Source organism: Spermophilus citellus, assembly GCF_964194105.1.
Source record: "Spermophilus citellus genome assembly, chromosome: 4".
In the NCBI taxonomy this organism is placed as follows: Eukaryota; Metazoa; Chordata; class Mammalia; order Rodentia; family Sciuridae; genus Spermophilus; species Spermophilus citellus.
Genome location: NC_138185.1, coordinates 195,212,752 through 195,227,716, shown reverse-complemented (window position 1 = coordinate 195,227,716; position 14,965 = coordinate 195,212,752). Strand labels below are relative to the sequence as shown.

Below are 14,965 nucleotides of genomic sequence, written 5' to 3'. Positions count from 1 at the left end.
TGGCATCCAGTACCGAATCGTGGGTGTCTAACCCGGAGTTGGTGCCTTCCTTCCTCTAGTCCAAAGAGGGATAGGCAATGCGGTGAGGAAGGGCCAGCTAAGAGAGAATGCCGAAAATGTCCACCCTTCTGCACGATTCTACAGAAAAATCCTGATCCCAGGACCCTGCCCCCAAAGCCACATTATCCACCCCCCCATCTCAAGCCTTTACAGCTCCATAATTCCCCCCTCGCCCCCGCCTTCCTCAAGCAGCACAGAGGAGCCCATTGTAGCCTGGAGGTTCGAGGCCCGAGGAGATGGGAGGGGAAGGAGAAGGGCGGGCAAGCCCCTGAGAACTTAGGGGAATCCCCTGATTTCTAGGCTGTCGGCTCTACCCAAAGGGGACAAGAGCTTGAGGATCTCTTCTGAGCCCCAAAGCCTTCCAAGGCTGATAACGGAGGGGAGAAGGGAATCCTAGGCGAGTTAGAAACGGAGGTTTCCGGCCGAGGACCACCCAGTCCTAGACAGGGGACCTAAGGGAATTACGCACGTCCCAGACTTTGTAGTGTCCCATGCAAAGGCTAAACTGATCCCTCAGTGAGAAAGGCGACGGCGGGAATGGGGCGTCCTCGGCCGGGCAGGCCTTCGAGGGTCAGGGTCCGGGCTACCCACTGGAAGGCGGGGCGGAGAAGGCAGAGAGTTTCAAGTGAGACTGGTGGATTGGCTGGCGATGTCGGGGGAGCAGCAGCCCAGAAGCTTGGCCAGGGAGTCTAGGCAAGGGGTCCCGCGCCGAGGAGGGGGCGGGCGCTGAAGGGCGGGGCGGGGCGGGGCGGCCGTCTCGGCCCTCCCTGGCTGGGCCCCGCGGCCTGGGAGCCGGAGCGGGCCGAGCCGCCACCGCGGCCGGAGCTGTCCCCTAGCCAGACCCGGCGAGACGCGAGAGGCGGGAGGGAGGCGGTGGCGCGCCCAGCCCCGCCCGCCCGACCGACCTAGCGTCGGACGCGGCCCGGCGCCGAGCCATGGTGAGTCCCGCGCCGCAGCCCCTGAGTCCCCTCCGCCTTCGAGCAGTCTGCTCTGGGTCCCCAGGCCCCAGCCCAGAGCCTCCTGTGTCTGCCTTGTGCTGTTCTGCGCTCCTGAAACTCTTTTCCCTCCCATCCCCCTGCCTGCCCCACTGCCTAGCTCTGTCCCCACCGGTGTTGCCTTTACCCTTTCTTCCACTCTCCTACGCCCCCTCCCCCAACGTCCCCCTTGTCTCTCCCTTAATCTACACACCTCTCCCCCCTCCTCTGTCCAGACCTGTGCCTGCCTTTGCAGGATCTTCCCGCCCCCCTCCCGATCCTAGTTTCTTACCCGCGGGAGACCCCTGCGGGTTGGTCCTGCAGCAGTTCTGCAAGGGGCACCGCCTCGGGTCATGAGAACTGACCTGCCGGGAACCACCATTTTCCATCCCCAACCCGGTGAGGCGGGCCCACCCATCCGGCCCTGGGGGACCAGCCGCAGCTGTGGCTGGGCCAGGGCCAGGGGCACGGCCAAAGAGGGAAATTCCCGCGGAGAAAAAGGGACTGCTTTAGGGTAGTGGATGGGGCGCGCGGGGAAGGGGGGGGGTCACAGTGCCAGGGGGCGTGACGCTGCCAGAGCCGACCAAAGATCGAGGGGGAAAGTGCCCCAGAGCTCACGCTGCAGAGAAGCGCTCTGAGCACTCTGCAGAGCCGAGGAAGAAGGGGCGGGAGCTCCCTGCCAGAGGCAGAGGACCTTGGACCAGCACTTCAGGACCCTGGAAGCCCACATCAACAGGAGTGAACACTGTCCTGGGAACTTTCAGTCCAGAAGTATTCTTAAAGATCCATTGCAAGAATGGGCACTGCCAGGGAGAGCGCTCTCTGTAAGGGGGAGGGGGCAGGCAAGGGGGCGCTCTCTGCAGTGTGAAGGAGGGAGAGAGGCCCTACCAGGGGGCGCTCCCTGCAGGGAGTGGAGGAGGGTTAGGAACCTTAACGGGCCCGGACCGTTCCTCTGCTGAGGGAAGGGCACCCCCTGGTAAGGAGATTGGAGCTAGAAGAAAGAGGAACTGGGCCAGGGAGAGCTGACTCAGTCTCTAGTGTCTTCAGTCCTGGCCTGCAGGAGGCCGTGTCTCTGGGCTCCCGCCCGCAGCCTCCCGCCCCAGACCCCTCCTCCCCTCCTGCCGCTGCCGTTTCCTGTGGCTGAGAGCTGAGACTCTCGCTCAGCCATGAGCTCACCACCCCTAATGGGTTGCAGCTGCCTTGCTACTCTAGCTCTATCTCCCCCTCCCGGTCTTGGAGTAGACGGCCCACTCTGGCTCACCCCTGCCCATCTCCACCTTATCCCCACCCACGCGCCCAGTGCCCGCGGAGTACTGGGAACACTTGGGGGTCTGTCAGCTCGCCTACACATCTCGGGCCGGATCTGTGCGCTGACGCACGGAATGTCAGTCTCCGGAGTAGCCGCCTAGCTTGGGACCAGCAAGCGACTCCAGAGTAAAACAGCAGTTTTGTCTTGGGGCAAAATCAGGACGTGGGGGCCGGAGCGGGCAAAGAGCTAGGTAAATACCGCCTGGAGCATACCTTTCCCCATTTACAGCAAAAGAATCTGATAAAAGGAACTTCAAAGGCCATCTTGAAAGCGAAATAAGCTTGCAAAGGAATAGCCCAAGGGGCTGTTGTTTAGGATGTGGGATGGAGAAGGATGTCCAGTTGATTCACTTAGGATGAAGTGGGGCTTTTTAGATGGTGACTACAGCTCCAGGTTGGCAGACCCAGGTCCCCCTAGAATCAGAAAAGATTTCAGCTGGAATGCATACCATCAAGGCCTCCTCCTCCCTTCCCCACAAGTTCCTTTTGTGCTTTTTTCCTCTTTCAAATGCCCACCCCATTCTTTTGTAACCCAATCCCACATGCTCTGGGAATGGATGATTGCTTTAGAGCCACTCTGGAAGAAAGAGTACTATAAAGGAGTGAGATAGTCACAATCTTTACATCCTCTTTCTTCCCACCCTTGACCTTCTCTAGGGTGAAATTGTGGACGGTGGCGCCTTCACTAAAAGTGGGGGTGTCAGGATGTTGGGCTCTGGGAAAAATGATTTTCAGAATCATTTCTGAAATGATTGTATAGCAGCACCCTCCCCCATCCTCTGGTATTCTTGACTGTTAGCTTAGTCCCTGACAGCCCAGTAGCCTCTCTGTCTCCTGAAGAGAGCCTATGCAACCACCCCCAATTTACAAGCATCAGTATTCACAATAAATTCTTCCTGGACTTCCGAAGCCAAGGTCTCGGAGCTTAAGTGTAGAGACCTGCTAGGCCTGTGCGCTCTAACTAGTTCTGCCCCATTTCCATCATGGACTTATTCAGATAGCATTTCCTAAGCATCACTTGGGCACACATTGTACATTGGGGGATGCAGCTGCCCATAGTCCAGTACAGGCCCTAAAAAAGTCATGCTTGGGTGATCACTAGGGGTCTGTTGCCTGGTTTTGTCTCTCCCAGGAGCCTGAGCCAGTGGAAGATTGTGTGCAGAGCACGCTTGCTGCCTTGTACCCACCGTTCGAATCCACAGCCCCTACCCTGTTGGGTCAGGTGTTCCAGGTGGTAGAGAGGACTTATCGGGAGGATGCACTGAGGTACACACTGGACTTCCTGGTACCAGCCAAACACCTGCTTGCCAAGGTCCAGCAGGAAGCCTGTGTGAGTAGCTGTGCATCCCTTTTCTGACTCTCCTAAGATCCACTGCCTCACCCAAGGCTCACCACCAGACTCATCCCCCCAACACACCACAGCCTTCCCTAATACTGATCCCTACAGAGACACTCAACTTTGTTTGCTGACTTTCCACAGTCTTTGACCCTTAAAAATAGTGACTTAGATACTAACACATGTACATGTGCATTCATCTTCCCCAAATAGCAATCTCTAAGAAATTTTGATTCCCAAAGACCCTGGCCCTCTAGACCCAATACTAGACATTTCCCCCCTCCTGTGAATTTCTCAAGATACTAAACTCCCCCAGATATGACTCAGCAAATACTTCACTTCTGCAGATGTAGAGACCCAAGAGTCTTTGATTCCTCTAAGACAATGGCATCTGCTGACCATATCTTTTAATGATTTAGTTCTTACCCACCCACACATGGAACTAACATCCTAGAGAAGCTTCTTACCATTTGAAGACATCCCTTCCTTGGCCACATGAACACTCCAAAATCTCCCTTCCTGTTCCCCAGGGATTATAGCCCACCATGCATAAGGCCATACCTGCCCAGTGTGGACCCACTCTCATTGCCTCCTCCCGCTGGTCTCTTCAGCAAAGACCTGAGTGCATCCTACCAACCTCTTTCCCCAGGCCCAGTATAGCGGATTCCTCTTCTTCCATGAGGGCTGGCCCCTCTGCCTGCACGAGCAGGTGGTGGTGCAGCTAGCAGCTCTGCCCTGGCAGCTGCTGCGCCCAGGAGATTTCTACCTGCAAGTGGTGCCCTCTGCAGCCCAAGCACCCCGTCTGGCCCTCAAGTGTCTAGCCCCAGGGGGTGGGCGGGTGCAGGAGTTGCCTGTGCCCAATGAGGCCTGTGCCTACCTGTTCACACCTGAGTGGCTACAAGGCATCAACAAGGACCGACCAACAGGTCGTCTCAGCACTTGCCTACTATCTGCACCCTCTGGGATTCAGAGACTGCCCTGGGCCGAGCTCATCTGCCCACGATTTGTACACAAAGGGGGCCTCATGGTTGGACATCGGCCAGGCACAATACCCCCAGAACTGCCACCTGGACCCCCAGGGCTTCCTAGCCCTCCACTCCCTGAGGAGGTGCTGGGCACCCGGAGTCCTGGGGATGGGCACAATGCTCCTGCCGAAGGACCAGAGGGTGAGTATGTGGAGCTATTAGAAGTGACGTTGCCTGCGAGAGGAAGCCCCACAGATGTTGAGGGCCTTTCTGGCCTGTCTAGAACCCGGACAGTACCCACCCGCAAGAGTGCTGGAGGGAAGGGCCGGCACCGGAGACACCGGGCATGGATGCACCAGAAAGGCCTGGGGACTCGGGACCAGGATGGAGCACGCCCACCTGGTGAGGGAAGCAGCACCAGAGCCTCTCCCGGGTCCCCCCCTGGAGCTGAAGCTCTCCCAGAGGCAGCAGTCCTGGAGGTGTCTGAGCCTCCAACAGAAGCCTTGGGAGAAGCCTCTGAATCTTGCCCCCTTCGGCCAGAGGAATCTGGAGGAGGAGCAGGCCAGGGAACTGAAGGACCAGTTGGTACACCTCGGAGAACAGGCAAAGGAAACAGGAGAAAGAAGCGAGCTGCAGGCAGAGTGGCTCTTAGCCGAGGAGGGGATAGTGCCCCACTCAGCCCTGGGGACAAGGAAGAGACCATCCACCAGGAAGCCCTTGTCAATCTGCTTTCACCAAATGTACAAGAGCTTCCAGAATCCAGCCTAGTTAAGGAAGAGAATGAAGGCTCTGGAAAGCCAGAATGTAAACCAAAAGAGGAGCTCACACCAGCAGATGAAAAAGAGCCTTGGCTTTCAGAAGACTGTGGGCCTAAAGAAGGAGGGCCCCAAGAGAGAGTGCAAGAGGGATCAAACCTGGCAAGTACAGCAGGTAAGAGGACACTGAGATCCAAGACAGAGGGTGGGCTGGAAGAGGATCAGGGGTTAGGCTGGGGCCAAAACAGCCAGACCCATCCTCACTTTAGGCCACAGCTCTGCCTGTGTCTGTGTAGGATCCACAGAGGGGCTCCTGTCTGACCCCCTAACACAACCCCTGGAGACAGTGCAGGAAGTAAAAGGGGATAGCATCCCAGAAGAGGCCCCTCCAGTCTCCATCTCTGATGACCCTGATGTAGCCTGGGACTTGATGGCATCTGGATTCCTCATCCTGACTGGTTAGTGGACATCAGTATATAAAGGGAGAGGGACTTGGGGAAAGAGAAGCAGTTGAAGTGGGCGTGGAAGGGAGGTAGGGTGGAAGGGAGGTAGCCAAGGACTGCTCCCAGCCAGGACAGCCTGGCCATTTTGTGTCTTCAGGAGGGGTGGACCAGAGTGGGCGAGCTCTACTGACCATTACCCCACCGTGCCCTCCTGAGGAGCCCCCACCCTCCAGAGACATGCTGAACACTACTCTTCATTATCTCCACTCACTGCTCAGGTAACTGCGGTGAGCACGAGGACCCTATACAGTAACCTCCTGAGTCCTGAGGACCTGACCTCCTTCTCAGGACACTGACCTTCTGATTTTTAGCACACCTACTTCTTCAACTCTCAGCTTTCCAAGTCTTTGACCTTAATGACTCCTGACTTCTAGACACCATGCTACAGGCTTGTATTTAATTCATACCTTGCTGAAACATAGAAATCTTATTTCCAGACCTTAGTCCCTTGGCCCTGTCAGTAAACTCCAGATTACTGGTCACCACCTCTTGGACACCCATCCCAGACTTTGGCCCTTTGCTTGTTGTTTCCCAAATGTACCAGGAACTGACTTCTCCTGAAGACTACTAATACTAAATCAGACCTGTGCCTCTGCCCTGCCCTACCTGCTATCTCCCCAATATGCACACACACTGCAACCCCCTTAGCTCTTCTGCCTCCATAGGCCTGATCTTCAGTTATTGGGACTGTCGGTTCTGCTTGACCTTCGCAAGGCACCCCCACTGCCTCCAGCACTCATTCCTGCCCTGAGTCAACTTCAGGTAACCAATCCCTCTAGACAGGCTCTTCCCCTAGATCCTCACTCTCCCCTGGTGCCATTCCAAGCCACCCAGTTGCCCACAGTTTTAGAGTTATTCTTCTTACTCTCAGGACTCAGGAGACCCTCCCCTCATTCAGCGGCTATTGATTATCACCCAGGATGACCCTCCGGCTGAATTCCATGGACTTCAGGTTTGATCCCCTCGCTCCCACCTAGTACCCCATCAGAGTAGAGACAGGCTATCAGGAGCCTGAGGCTGGTCTCTAAATTCATGGGTGCCTGGTTAGAAACCCCTGCCTTTACATGTCTACAGGGCGCTGAGTTGCTGTCTGAGAATGATCTGAAAAGAGTGGCCAAACCAGAGGAGCTACAGTGGGACTTAGGGGGTCACAGGGACCCCTCTCCCAGCCATTGGGTAGAGGTACATCAGGTAAGCTTTCACTCTACCACTTAGGACCCTGGGATATAAGAATGACCCAGCTGAGGACGTTCTAGGAGAGAAGGCAGATCCAGGACACAACCCTGGGGGTGGGAAAAAGTGATTTCCACTCCTTTCAATTCAGCAAGTATTTATGGTTCACAGACTATGATCAAGTAGCAATGGACTACTGGGGGGATGGGAAGAGTATGTTAAATCTTTATTTATTTATTTATTTGGTACCAGGGATTGAACCCAGGAGCTCTTAACCAGTGAGCCACATCCCTAGCCCTTTTTATATTTTATTTAGAAACAGGATCTTGTTATGTTGCTTAGGGCTTCACTAAGTTGCTGAGGATAGCTTTGAACTTGTGATCCTCCTGCCTCCACCCTTCCCAAGTGCTGTGATTACTCGCACACATCACCACACCTGGCTTAAATTCTGTTTTATTTTTTAATGATGTTATTGCACTTTTTATACCTTTATTTATTTTATTTTTTTAATGTGATATTGAGGATCAAACCCTGAGCCTCACACATGCTAGGCCAGTGTTCTACCACTGAGCTACAACTACAGTGTTATTTAATATCACATTAAATAGCATGACTTTTGGTGGGAGATTAAGTTATAAAATAACTAGAGAAGAATGCTAGATAGAATCATTGGATTTCTGGAAAGTGCCAGAGTCAAAAGGCTGGGTTTTGTTCCGTATGACCTTGGACAGGTTACCTTATCTCACTTCCAGAGATGGTGCCCTTTCTCTATCTGCTCCCTGCACCAATATCCAGGCCCTCAGGATTCTCACCCCAAAGTACAGCAATTGTGATATGATCTCTAAAGCTCCTTCCAGCAATTATCTGCAAGGATTCTGTGAATCTAGGTGCTGCAAGTGTTCAAGAAGAGAGGAATAATCATGATCCAAGTGTGAAATCGGAGGTGAAACATGGTCTGTGAGCTGTGTATCAAAAGGGAAGTGGACACGGGCTCAGTGGCACACACCTATAATCCCAGCAGCTCTGGAGGCTGAGGCAGGAGGATAAGGAGTTCAAAGCCAGCCTCAGCACCTTAATCCCTAAGCAACTCAGTGAGACCCTGTCTCTAAATAAAATACAAAAATTAAAAGGGAGAGGGGCTAGGGATGTGGCTCAGTGTTAAGTGCCCCTGGATTCAATCCCCAGTACCAAAAAAAAAAGGAAATGGAACTGGAGTAAGGTATGTAGTACACCTGTGATCCCAGCTGAGAGGAGGCTGAAGCTGGAGGATCACAAGTTCAGGGCCAGCCTTGGTAGCCTTGGCAACTTAGCAAGACCCTGTCTCAAAATAAAAAATAAAAGGGCTGGGGGTGTAGATCAGTGGTAGAGCACCCTGGGTTTCAATCCCTGTTACCTCTACACACACACACACACACACACACACACACGCGCGCGCATGTGTGTGTGCATGCGTGCCGGCGCCTGCACAGAGAAATGGGTCTTTTGAGGCAGACAGGAGGGTTATCCACGGTTAAGACCCACTGCAGCAGAAAAGAAAACTCAGGTTTACTAAACTATAAAATGCCAGGCCATGGTAGGTACTGGGCTGGTATTACCTCTTTAAAACTCATAGAATCCTGTCTTATCCTGATTTTACAGCTGAGGAAAATAAGGTTCAGAGTTTTGGGACCCACCTGATGTTATCCAATTTGTAAGCAGCAGGCAGCATGCTGAAATAGAGCCCAGCATTACCTCCATTAAAGTCTCTGGGGCTGCCTCAACCCACCCTAGGACTTAGGTGCCTCATCCCAAACTCTGATCTTTGACTCCCTGCTTGTGGGTTTCAGGAAGTGGCAAGGCTGTGCAGCCTGTGTCGAGGTGTGTTGAGCTCTGTAAGGAAGGCCATTGAGGAACTGGAGGGAGCAGTGGAGCCAGAAGGAGAGGTATGAAATGAGAAGGACAACTGGGGATGAGAAAGAGATGGGACTGAAGTGGGCACTCTAGTAGAACCTTAGCTGCCATTTGCTCCTTTTCCTTAGGAGACGGTGGGAATGCCCAAGCCCCTGCAGAAAGTGCTAGCAGATCCCCGGCTGACTGCACTGCAGAGGGATGGAGGAGCCATCTTGATGAGGCTACGCTCCACTCACAGCAGCAAGTATGAGATGGGTGTGCAGAGGCAGGTAGAAGTGGGAGGGGGAAACACAGCAGAGGGCTGCCAGCAACCTTAGCTACCTCATAATTCTTACTGCACATGTATCTGGGTAGGATATTGTTTTTTTTTTTTAATTTATTATCTCATAACCTTCACCACATTACTGTGTGCTAGTTACAATTATGAATAAGGACTTGGAGGATCCGAAATGTTAAATATCTTGGCCAGGCTAATTCAGTGAATGGGATAGTTAGGATTCAAGTTCAGGTAGTCTAAGTCTGGCCCATATCTGATCCACAGTGTTATGCCACCTCTCATGTTTATGTCCCTGGAGATGAAAAGACAGAGTCAAGGGGCTTGACGAGGGCAAAGGTTTATTCTGCCCCAACCTTCCCTAGGTTGGAGGGCTCAGGCCCAGCTACACTATATCAGGAGGTGGACGAGGCCATTCATCAGCTTGTGCGCCTCTCCAACCTGCACGTGCAGCAGCAGGAGCAGCGGCAACGCCTGCAACAACTCCAGCAGGTGAGCTAGAACTCTAGACTGTTCTTACTCAGTCTGGGAACCTGGTCTCTGGTACCCACTTCTCTGAATAGTTAGCATTCATGACATTCTTTTTGCCAGGGTACGCTGAATGCCCCACCCTTTCACCTTACCTGCCCAGGGGGTTGGTTATTAAGTATGAGATTCAATCACAGGGTGGAAGCATCTCAGCACCAGCAAAGAGAAGCCAGGTCTCCTCTCTGTTTGATCAGGGTCTTTAGAGATTGTTAGAGATGCTCAGTGCCCTAGGGAATTCAGGGGAAAACTGATTGACTCTAGAGTGACTTCTTCCTTAATTTAAAAATAATCTCTCAATACCAGCTCTTTAGCTACACGGCCACAAATGCCACCTTTACTCTTATGCAGTGTCGTCCCCCAGATCTGAGGCTGGAAGTATCCTATCTTCTTCCATCTTAGGAGAGAGCATTACAGACCCCTGGGGGGAACCAGGTCCTCTTTGTGGGGAAGATTCAAGAATAAGACTAGCTCCTCTGAACCTTGACTCTTTTTTCCTGGGATTAAGAGCCCCACAAGGATTTGCTCTCCACCCTACCACTTAGAGTAGAGGGGTCTTTGATATCTGGTTGTTCTGCTTTAGTCCCAAGCATGATGACAGCAGTGTCATGAACCTGCCTGTGGGCATCAGGGGAAGGCTCATCTCAGGGTCAATGCTAAGTAGGGGTCAGAGCTTTTTTGTTTGGGGATTGCTGTATTTTAATTTCTGCTATTCCAATATCCAAGGGATCATCTCTTACTGTTTGTTGGCTGGATGATTAGCTGTCTCCCCTCTCCACTCCTGATTTTAAAACCTATTTAAAAATAGGATTTAAAGGTTAAAATGCTCTATTTGAGTTCTAGTTCTACTATGTATAAGGTGTTGGACAAGTCATGAAGCTTTTCTGAGATCCTAAGTCCACCTCTGTCAAATGGAAATAGTTATAATTAACACATAAGGTAGTTAGGATAATCAAATTAATTCAGCAAAGTACTCTATTAAAGTGGTTATTGTTGGCACTGACTATGAGGAACATTCTCAGACTTCTCAGCCTCAGGCTGCCCTACCCCAGCTTCCAGCCTTTCTTCAGAGGAAAAAAAAAAATACCATTTCTTTTTGGTCAAACATCCAGAACTAGCACATGAGTTCCTTTCCATAATAAGCAACTAAATCTGGGCACACACATTCACACACATGTATCCACCTTCTCCAGGCATGGTACCAGGACTCTCACCCATTAGTTGCCAGGCACAGGACCTATGACATTTCTCCTGGCTGGCCGTTGGCTGGTTACTCAGATGACCCTCATCCTGCCTTTGGTTCACCCAAGTTCTATTTCACTCTCCAGGCCTAGCCCTGGAACTCTAACCCGCCTCCATCAATGCTTCCTGCCAGCTCAGCCTCATCTGGCACTTTACTAAAGGCTCCTTACTCAGTTTTTCACCTGATCCTTGTGGAAACTATTGTCATTCATTTTTACCAACTGCAATTACAGATGAGATAAAATGGGTTAGCCAAGGTTCTACAGATCAGGGTGGAAAACTGGAGCTGGATTTGAATCTTTTCTTACCTTTCTCCTCCACGGTCTCCTCCCTCATGGGCCCTGTTCTCCCACCCCATCTGCCTCAGGTGTTGCAGTGGCTCTCGGGCCCAGGGGAGGAGCAGCTAGCCAGCTTCACTGTGCCCGGAGACTCCCTGTCTACCCTGCAGGAGATAGAGTTGCGATTCCGAGCCTTCAACACTGAGGTTCAGGTGAAGAAGGGAGAAGAAACGGGCTGGGATTGTGGCTCAGTGGTAGAGTGCTCACCTAGCATGCAGGGATACTGGGTTCGATCCTCAGCACCACGTAATTGTAAAATAAAGATATTGTGTCCATCTAAAACTAAAAAATAAATATTATTTTTAAAAAAGGGAGAAGAAACACAGGGAGGTAGGGTGTTGACTAATTGGGAGTGAGGACCAGGTCTGAGCGTGGTCTTCTTTCTCCAGGAGCGTCTATCCCAGGCACGGGAGGCTGTTACTCTGGAGGAGGACATGGCCTCCCAAAAGGTTCTGGATATCTTTGAACAACGGCTGGAGCAGGTTGAGAGCAATCTCCATCGGGCCTTGCGGCTACAGCGCTTCTTCCAGCAGGTGCACACAGAGCCCTTTCCTTCTGTGCCCACCATTTCCTCTTGTTGGCCTGGAGAGGCTGAGTAGGCAATTTTGTTAAGCACAGGGACTCAGGAGCTCATCTCCTTGGCTTTGACTCTTAGCTTGGCCACCTACTTGAATGATTTGAGATAAGCTACTAAACCTGAATGTGCCTTGGCACATTCTGCCTCACAGACCTGCTGTAAGGATGTCAAGAAACAATATATAGAAGCACTTCATACCAAGCCTGCCACTTATAAACTCTGTATAAGTTTTAGCAGTTCTTTTATCTAGGATCCTGTCTCCATCCCATCTCCAAGTGACATGGTTAGGCAGTAATGCTAGGACAAGGAAAGGACATGGGGTGTTGGGATGGTTTGGGGCCTTGGGAGACCATCAGCAAGAGGAACAGAGGTGTTGCATGCATTTGAAAGTGGCACAGGTCCTCACCCTCATCCCTTTGTCTTTTAGGTCCATGAGTGGGTGGATGAGGGTTCTGCTCGGCTGGCAGGAGCTGGGCCAGGTCGGGAGGCCTTGCTGGCAGCCTTAGCCCTTCGACGGGCCCCAGAGCCCAGTGCTGGCACCTTCCAGGAGATGCGGGCCCTGGCCTTGGACCTGGGCAGCCCAGCAGCCCTGAGAGAATGGGGACGCTGCCGGGCCCGTTGCCAAGAGCTGGAGAGGAGGATTCAGCAACAGCTGGGAGAGGAGGCCAGTCCTCGGGGCCAGCGACGACGACGGGCAGACAGTGCCAGCAGTGCAGGGGTCCAGCGAGGCTCCCACAGTCCCTCACCCAGCCTCAGCTCCCTGCTGCTCCCCAGCAGCCCTGGGCCACGGGCTGCCCCATCCCATTGCTCCCTGGCCCCATGTGGAGAAGACTACGAGGAGGAAGGTCCCGAGCTGGCTCCAGAAGCAGATGGCAGGCCCCCAAGGGCAGTGCTAATCCGAGGCCTGGAGGTCACCAGTACCGAGGTGGTAGACAGGACGTGCTCACCACGGGAACATGTGCTGCTGGGCCGGGCTGGGGGACCGGATGGGCCATGGGGAGTAGGCACCCCCCGGATGGAGCGCAAGCGAAGCATCAGGTGAGAACCCAGCCCAATTAGTGCCCAAAAGGTAGAGCCAACTTGCCAGCAAGAAAAAAACATGACATTGTTAGGGATAATAGCTCCCTTTTATGCCCCAGTGACACTTTCTCTGCCACTCCTTGTCCCTTGTCCCTTCAGTGCCCAGCAGCGTCTGGTGTCTGAACTGATTGCCTGTGAACAGGAGTATGTGACCACCCTAAGTGAACCGGTACCATCCCCTGGACCTGAGCTGACCCCTGAACTTCGGGGCACCTGGGCTGCCACTCTGAGTGCCCGGGAGAGACTTCGAAGCTTCCACAGGACACACTTTCTGCGGGAGCTTCAGGGCTGCGCTGCCCACCCTCTGCGCATTGGGGCCTGCTTCCTTCGCCATGTGAGTGATCCTCTAAAACGTCTTTTAGGTTCCTTTCTTTTCCCATGATCTAGCCCCATCCACCCGTTCCTCCTTCATATCCACTACCCACTGCCCACTTCCTCCTCAAGTAGTCTATGAGTTTGGGGCTCAACCCCACTTTCTGGGCACCTCTGGCTCTGCTCAGCCTCTCCGTCCCCGCCCCCCCAGGGCTACCTGGGCTTCACTCTCTTCCTGGAAGGATGAGGGCTCCCTGGTGACCTATCCGTCCTTGGGCTACAGTGAGGATGAAGGGGAAGGGAGAGTCTGTCAGCAGGGGCCTCACCAGGAATGAGTGAGAACTTGTGCCTTCCTTACTTGTGCAGGGGGACCAGTTCAGCCTCTATGCTCAGTATGTGAAGCACCGACATAAACTGGAAAATGGTCTGGCTACACTCAACCCCCCAGCCAAGGTAAACTCCTCTCGAACCCTCATGAGAAGAGGGTCTGAGAAGACCTAAAAACTCACCCCACTTCAACATCCGTCAGGGATAAAAAGCTTTCTTAAATGCACCCAGGAATGCCTTCTACCTGTCATGTCCCAGAGTTGCTGAGGGAGGGACAAGCACTGGACTAGGAGCCTGGTGAGGCTGGGTGTTTATCCAGTTCCCCCAACTGAGGAACTTGGGTAAGATTCTTGATTCCTCAGGGCCTCCATTTCAACGTCTGGTAAACCGAGGGCAATATTCCCTCCATCTTGAGCTCTCACAGAGAGTTCAAGGATCAAAAGACTTTGCATCAAAAGATATGAAAGTGATTTCAAAAGCTAAATGCCAGAGACTATAAGGTGTTATTCCCTAGGTTTCTTTTTCAACTTCCTTTAGAATGCAGAATATGGTTGCATTTCCTACAGGCCTCCTGCCTGTCTTCTTTCTGGAGGAAAGGGTTTTGCCTTATCTTTGGGGGTATCTGGGCTTCATCTATACTCTAAAGCCTGGACCCAACCTACTACCCACCTTCCCCCAAAGTTTGGCCCCCCACAGGCACCAGCCCCTTCCCTCATCCTGTCTGTTTCCTCACCCAGGGCTCCATGGAGAGTGGCCCTTACCTTCCCCGGGCCCTGCAGCAGCCCTTGGAGCAACTGGCTCGGTATGGGCGGCTCTTGGAGGAGCTCCTGAGGGAAGCAGGGTCTGAGCCGAGTTCTGAGCGCCAGGCCCTTGGGGCTGCTCTGCAGTTGCTCAGAGAACAAGAGTCCCGAGGCAGAGACCTGCTAGCTGTAGAGGCAGTGCGAGGCTGTGAGGTAAGGCCCTGGCTCTAGTCCCTCTGTTCAAACTGCCTAGCCCTGTAGCCTCAGACAGTGTAGACTGATGACAAGAAAACCAGAGTTAAGGCCAGAGGGCCCTAAGCTCTAAATTTGTGTGTGTTGGGGTGGGGGTGGGTGGCGCATACCAGGGATTGAACTCAGGGGCACTCAGCCACTGAGCCAAATCCCCTGCCCTATTTTGTATTTTTTATTCAGAGACAGGGTCTCACTGAGTTGCTTAGCACCTCACTTTTGCTGAGGCTAGCTTTGAATTCACGATCCTTCTGCCTCAGCCTCCCAAGCCGCTGAGATTACAGTCATGCACCACTGCATCCAGCTCTAATTTTTTTCTTATTCTTTTGAAGTTGTA

The 14,965-nt window shown here is 52.9% G+C and overlaps 2 protein-coding genes across 5 annotated transcripts in view; one reads left to right on the top strand and one right to left on the bottom strand.

Moving 5' to 3' along the window:
* Nucleotides 1-2,532, bottom strand: part of RNASE13 (ribonuclease A family member 13 (inactive)) — a 43,169-nt gene extending 40,637 nt beyond the window's left edge. The window contains exon 1 of the mRNA XM_081290610.1: nucleotides 1,327-2,532. The gene's annotated coding sequence lies outside the window, so the exon portion shown is untranslated. The remainder of the gene's footprint in view (nucleotides 1-1,326) is intronic.
* ARHGEF40 (Rho guanine nucleotide exchange factor 40) overlaps nucleotides 365-14,965 on the top strand; it is a 20,146-nt gene continuing 5,545 nt past the window's right edge. Inside the window, exons 1-17 of one of the 4 annotated variants that reach the window (XM_081290587.1) lie at nucleotides 365-998; nucleotides 3,475-3,672; nucleotides 4,328-5,573; nucleotides 5,695-5,856; nucleotides 5,999-6,119; nucleotides 6,567-6,663; nucleotides 6,773-6,853; nucleotides 6,976-7,092; nucleotides 8,901-8,996; nucleotides 9,093-9,208; nucleotides 9,604-9,730; nucleotides 11,373-11,495; nucleotides 11,733-11,876; nucleotides 12,348-12,958; nucleotides 13,100-13,334; nucleotides 13,679-13,765; nucleotides 14,377-14,592. In XM_081290587.1, coding sequence (XP_081146713.1) covers nucleotides 996-998; nucleotides 3,475-3,672; nucleotides 4,328-5,573; nucleotides 5,695-5,856; nucleotides 5,999-6,119; nucleotides 6,567-6,663; nucleotides 6,773-6,853; nucleotides 6,976-7,092; nucleotides 8,901-8,996; nucleotides 9,093-9,208; nucleotides 9,604-9,730; nucleotides 11,373-11,495; nucleotides 11,733-11,876; nucleotides 12,348-12,958; nucleotides 13,100-13,334; nucleotides 13,679-13,765; nucleotides 14,377-14,592 — 3,780 coding nt within the window. In that variant the 5' untranslated portion in view covers nucleotides 365-995. The remainder of the gene's footprint in view (nucleotides 999-3,474; nucleotides 3,673-4,327; nucleotides 5,574-5,694; nucleotides 5,857-5,998; nucleotides 6,120-6,566; nucleotides 6,664-6,772; nucleotides 6,854-6,975; nucleotides 7,093-8,900; nucleotides 8,997-9,092; nucleotides 9,209-9,603; nucleotides 9,731-11,372; nucleotides 11,496-11,732; nucleotides 11,877-12,347; nucleotides 12,959-13,099; nucleotides 13,335-13,678; nucleotides 13,766-14,376; nucleotides 14,593-14,965) is intronic. The other 3 variants (XM_081290585.1, XM_081290588.1, XM_081290586.1) reach the window with 3 other exon arrangements.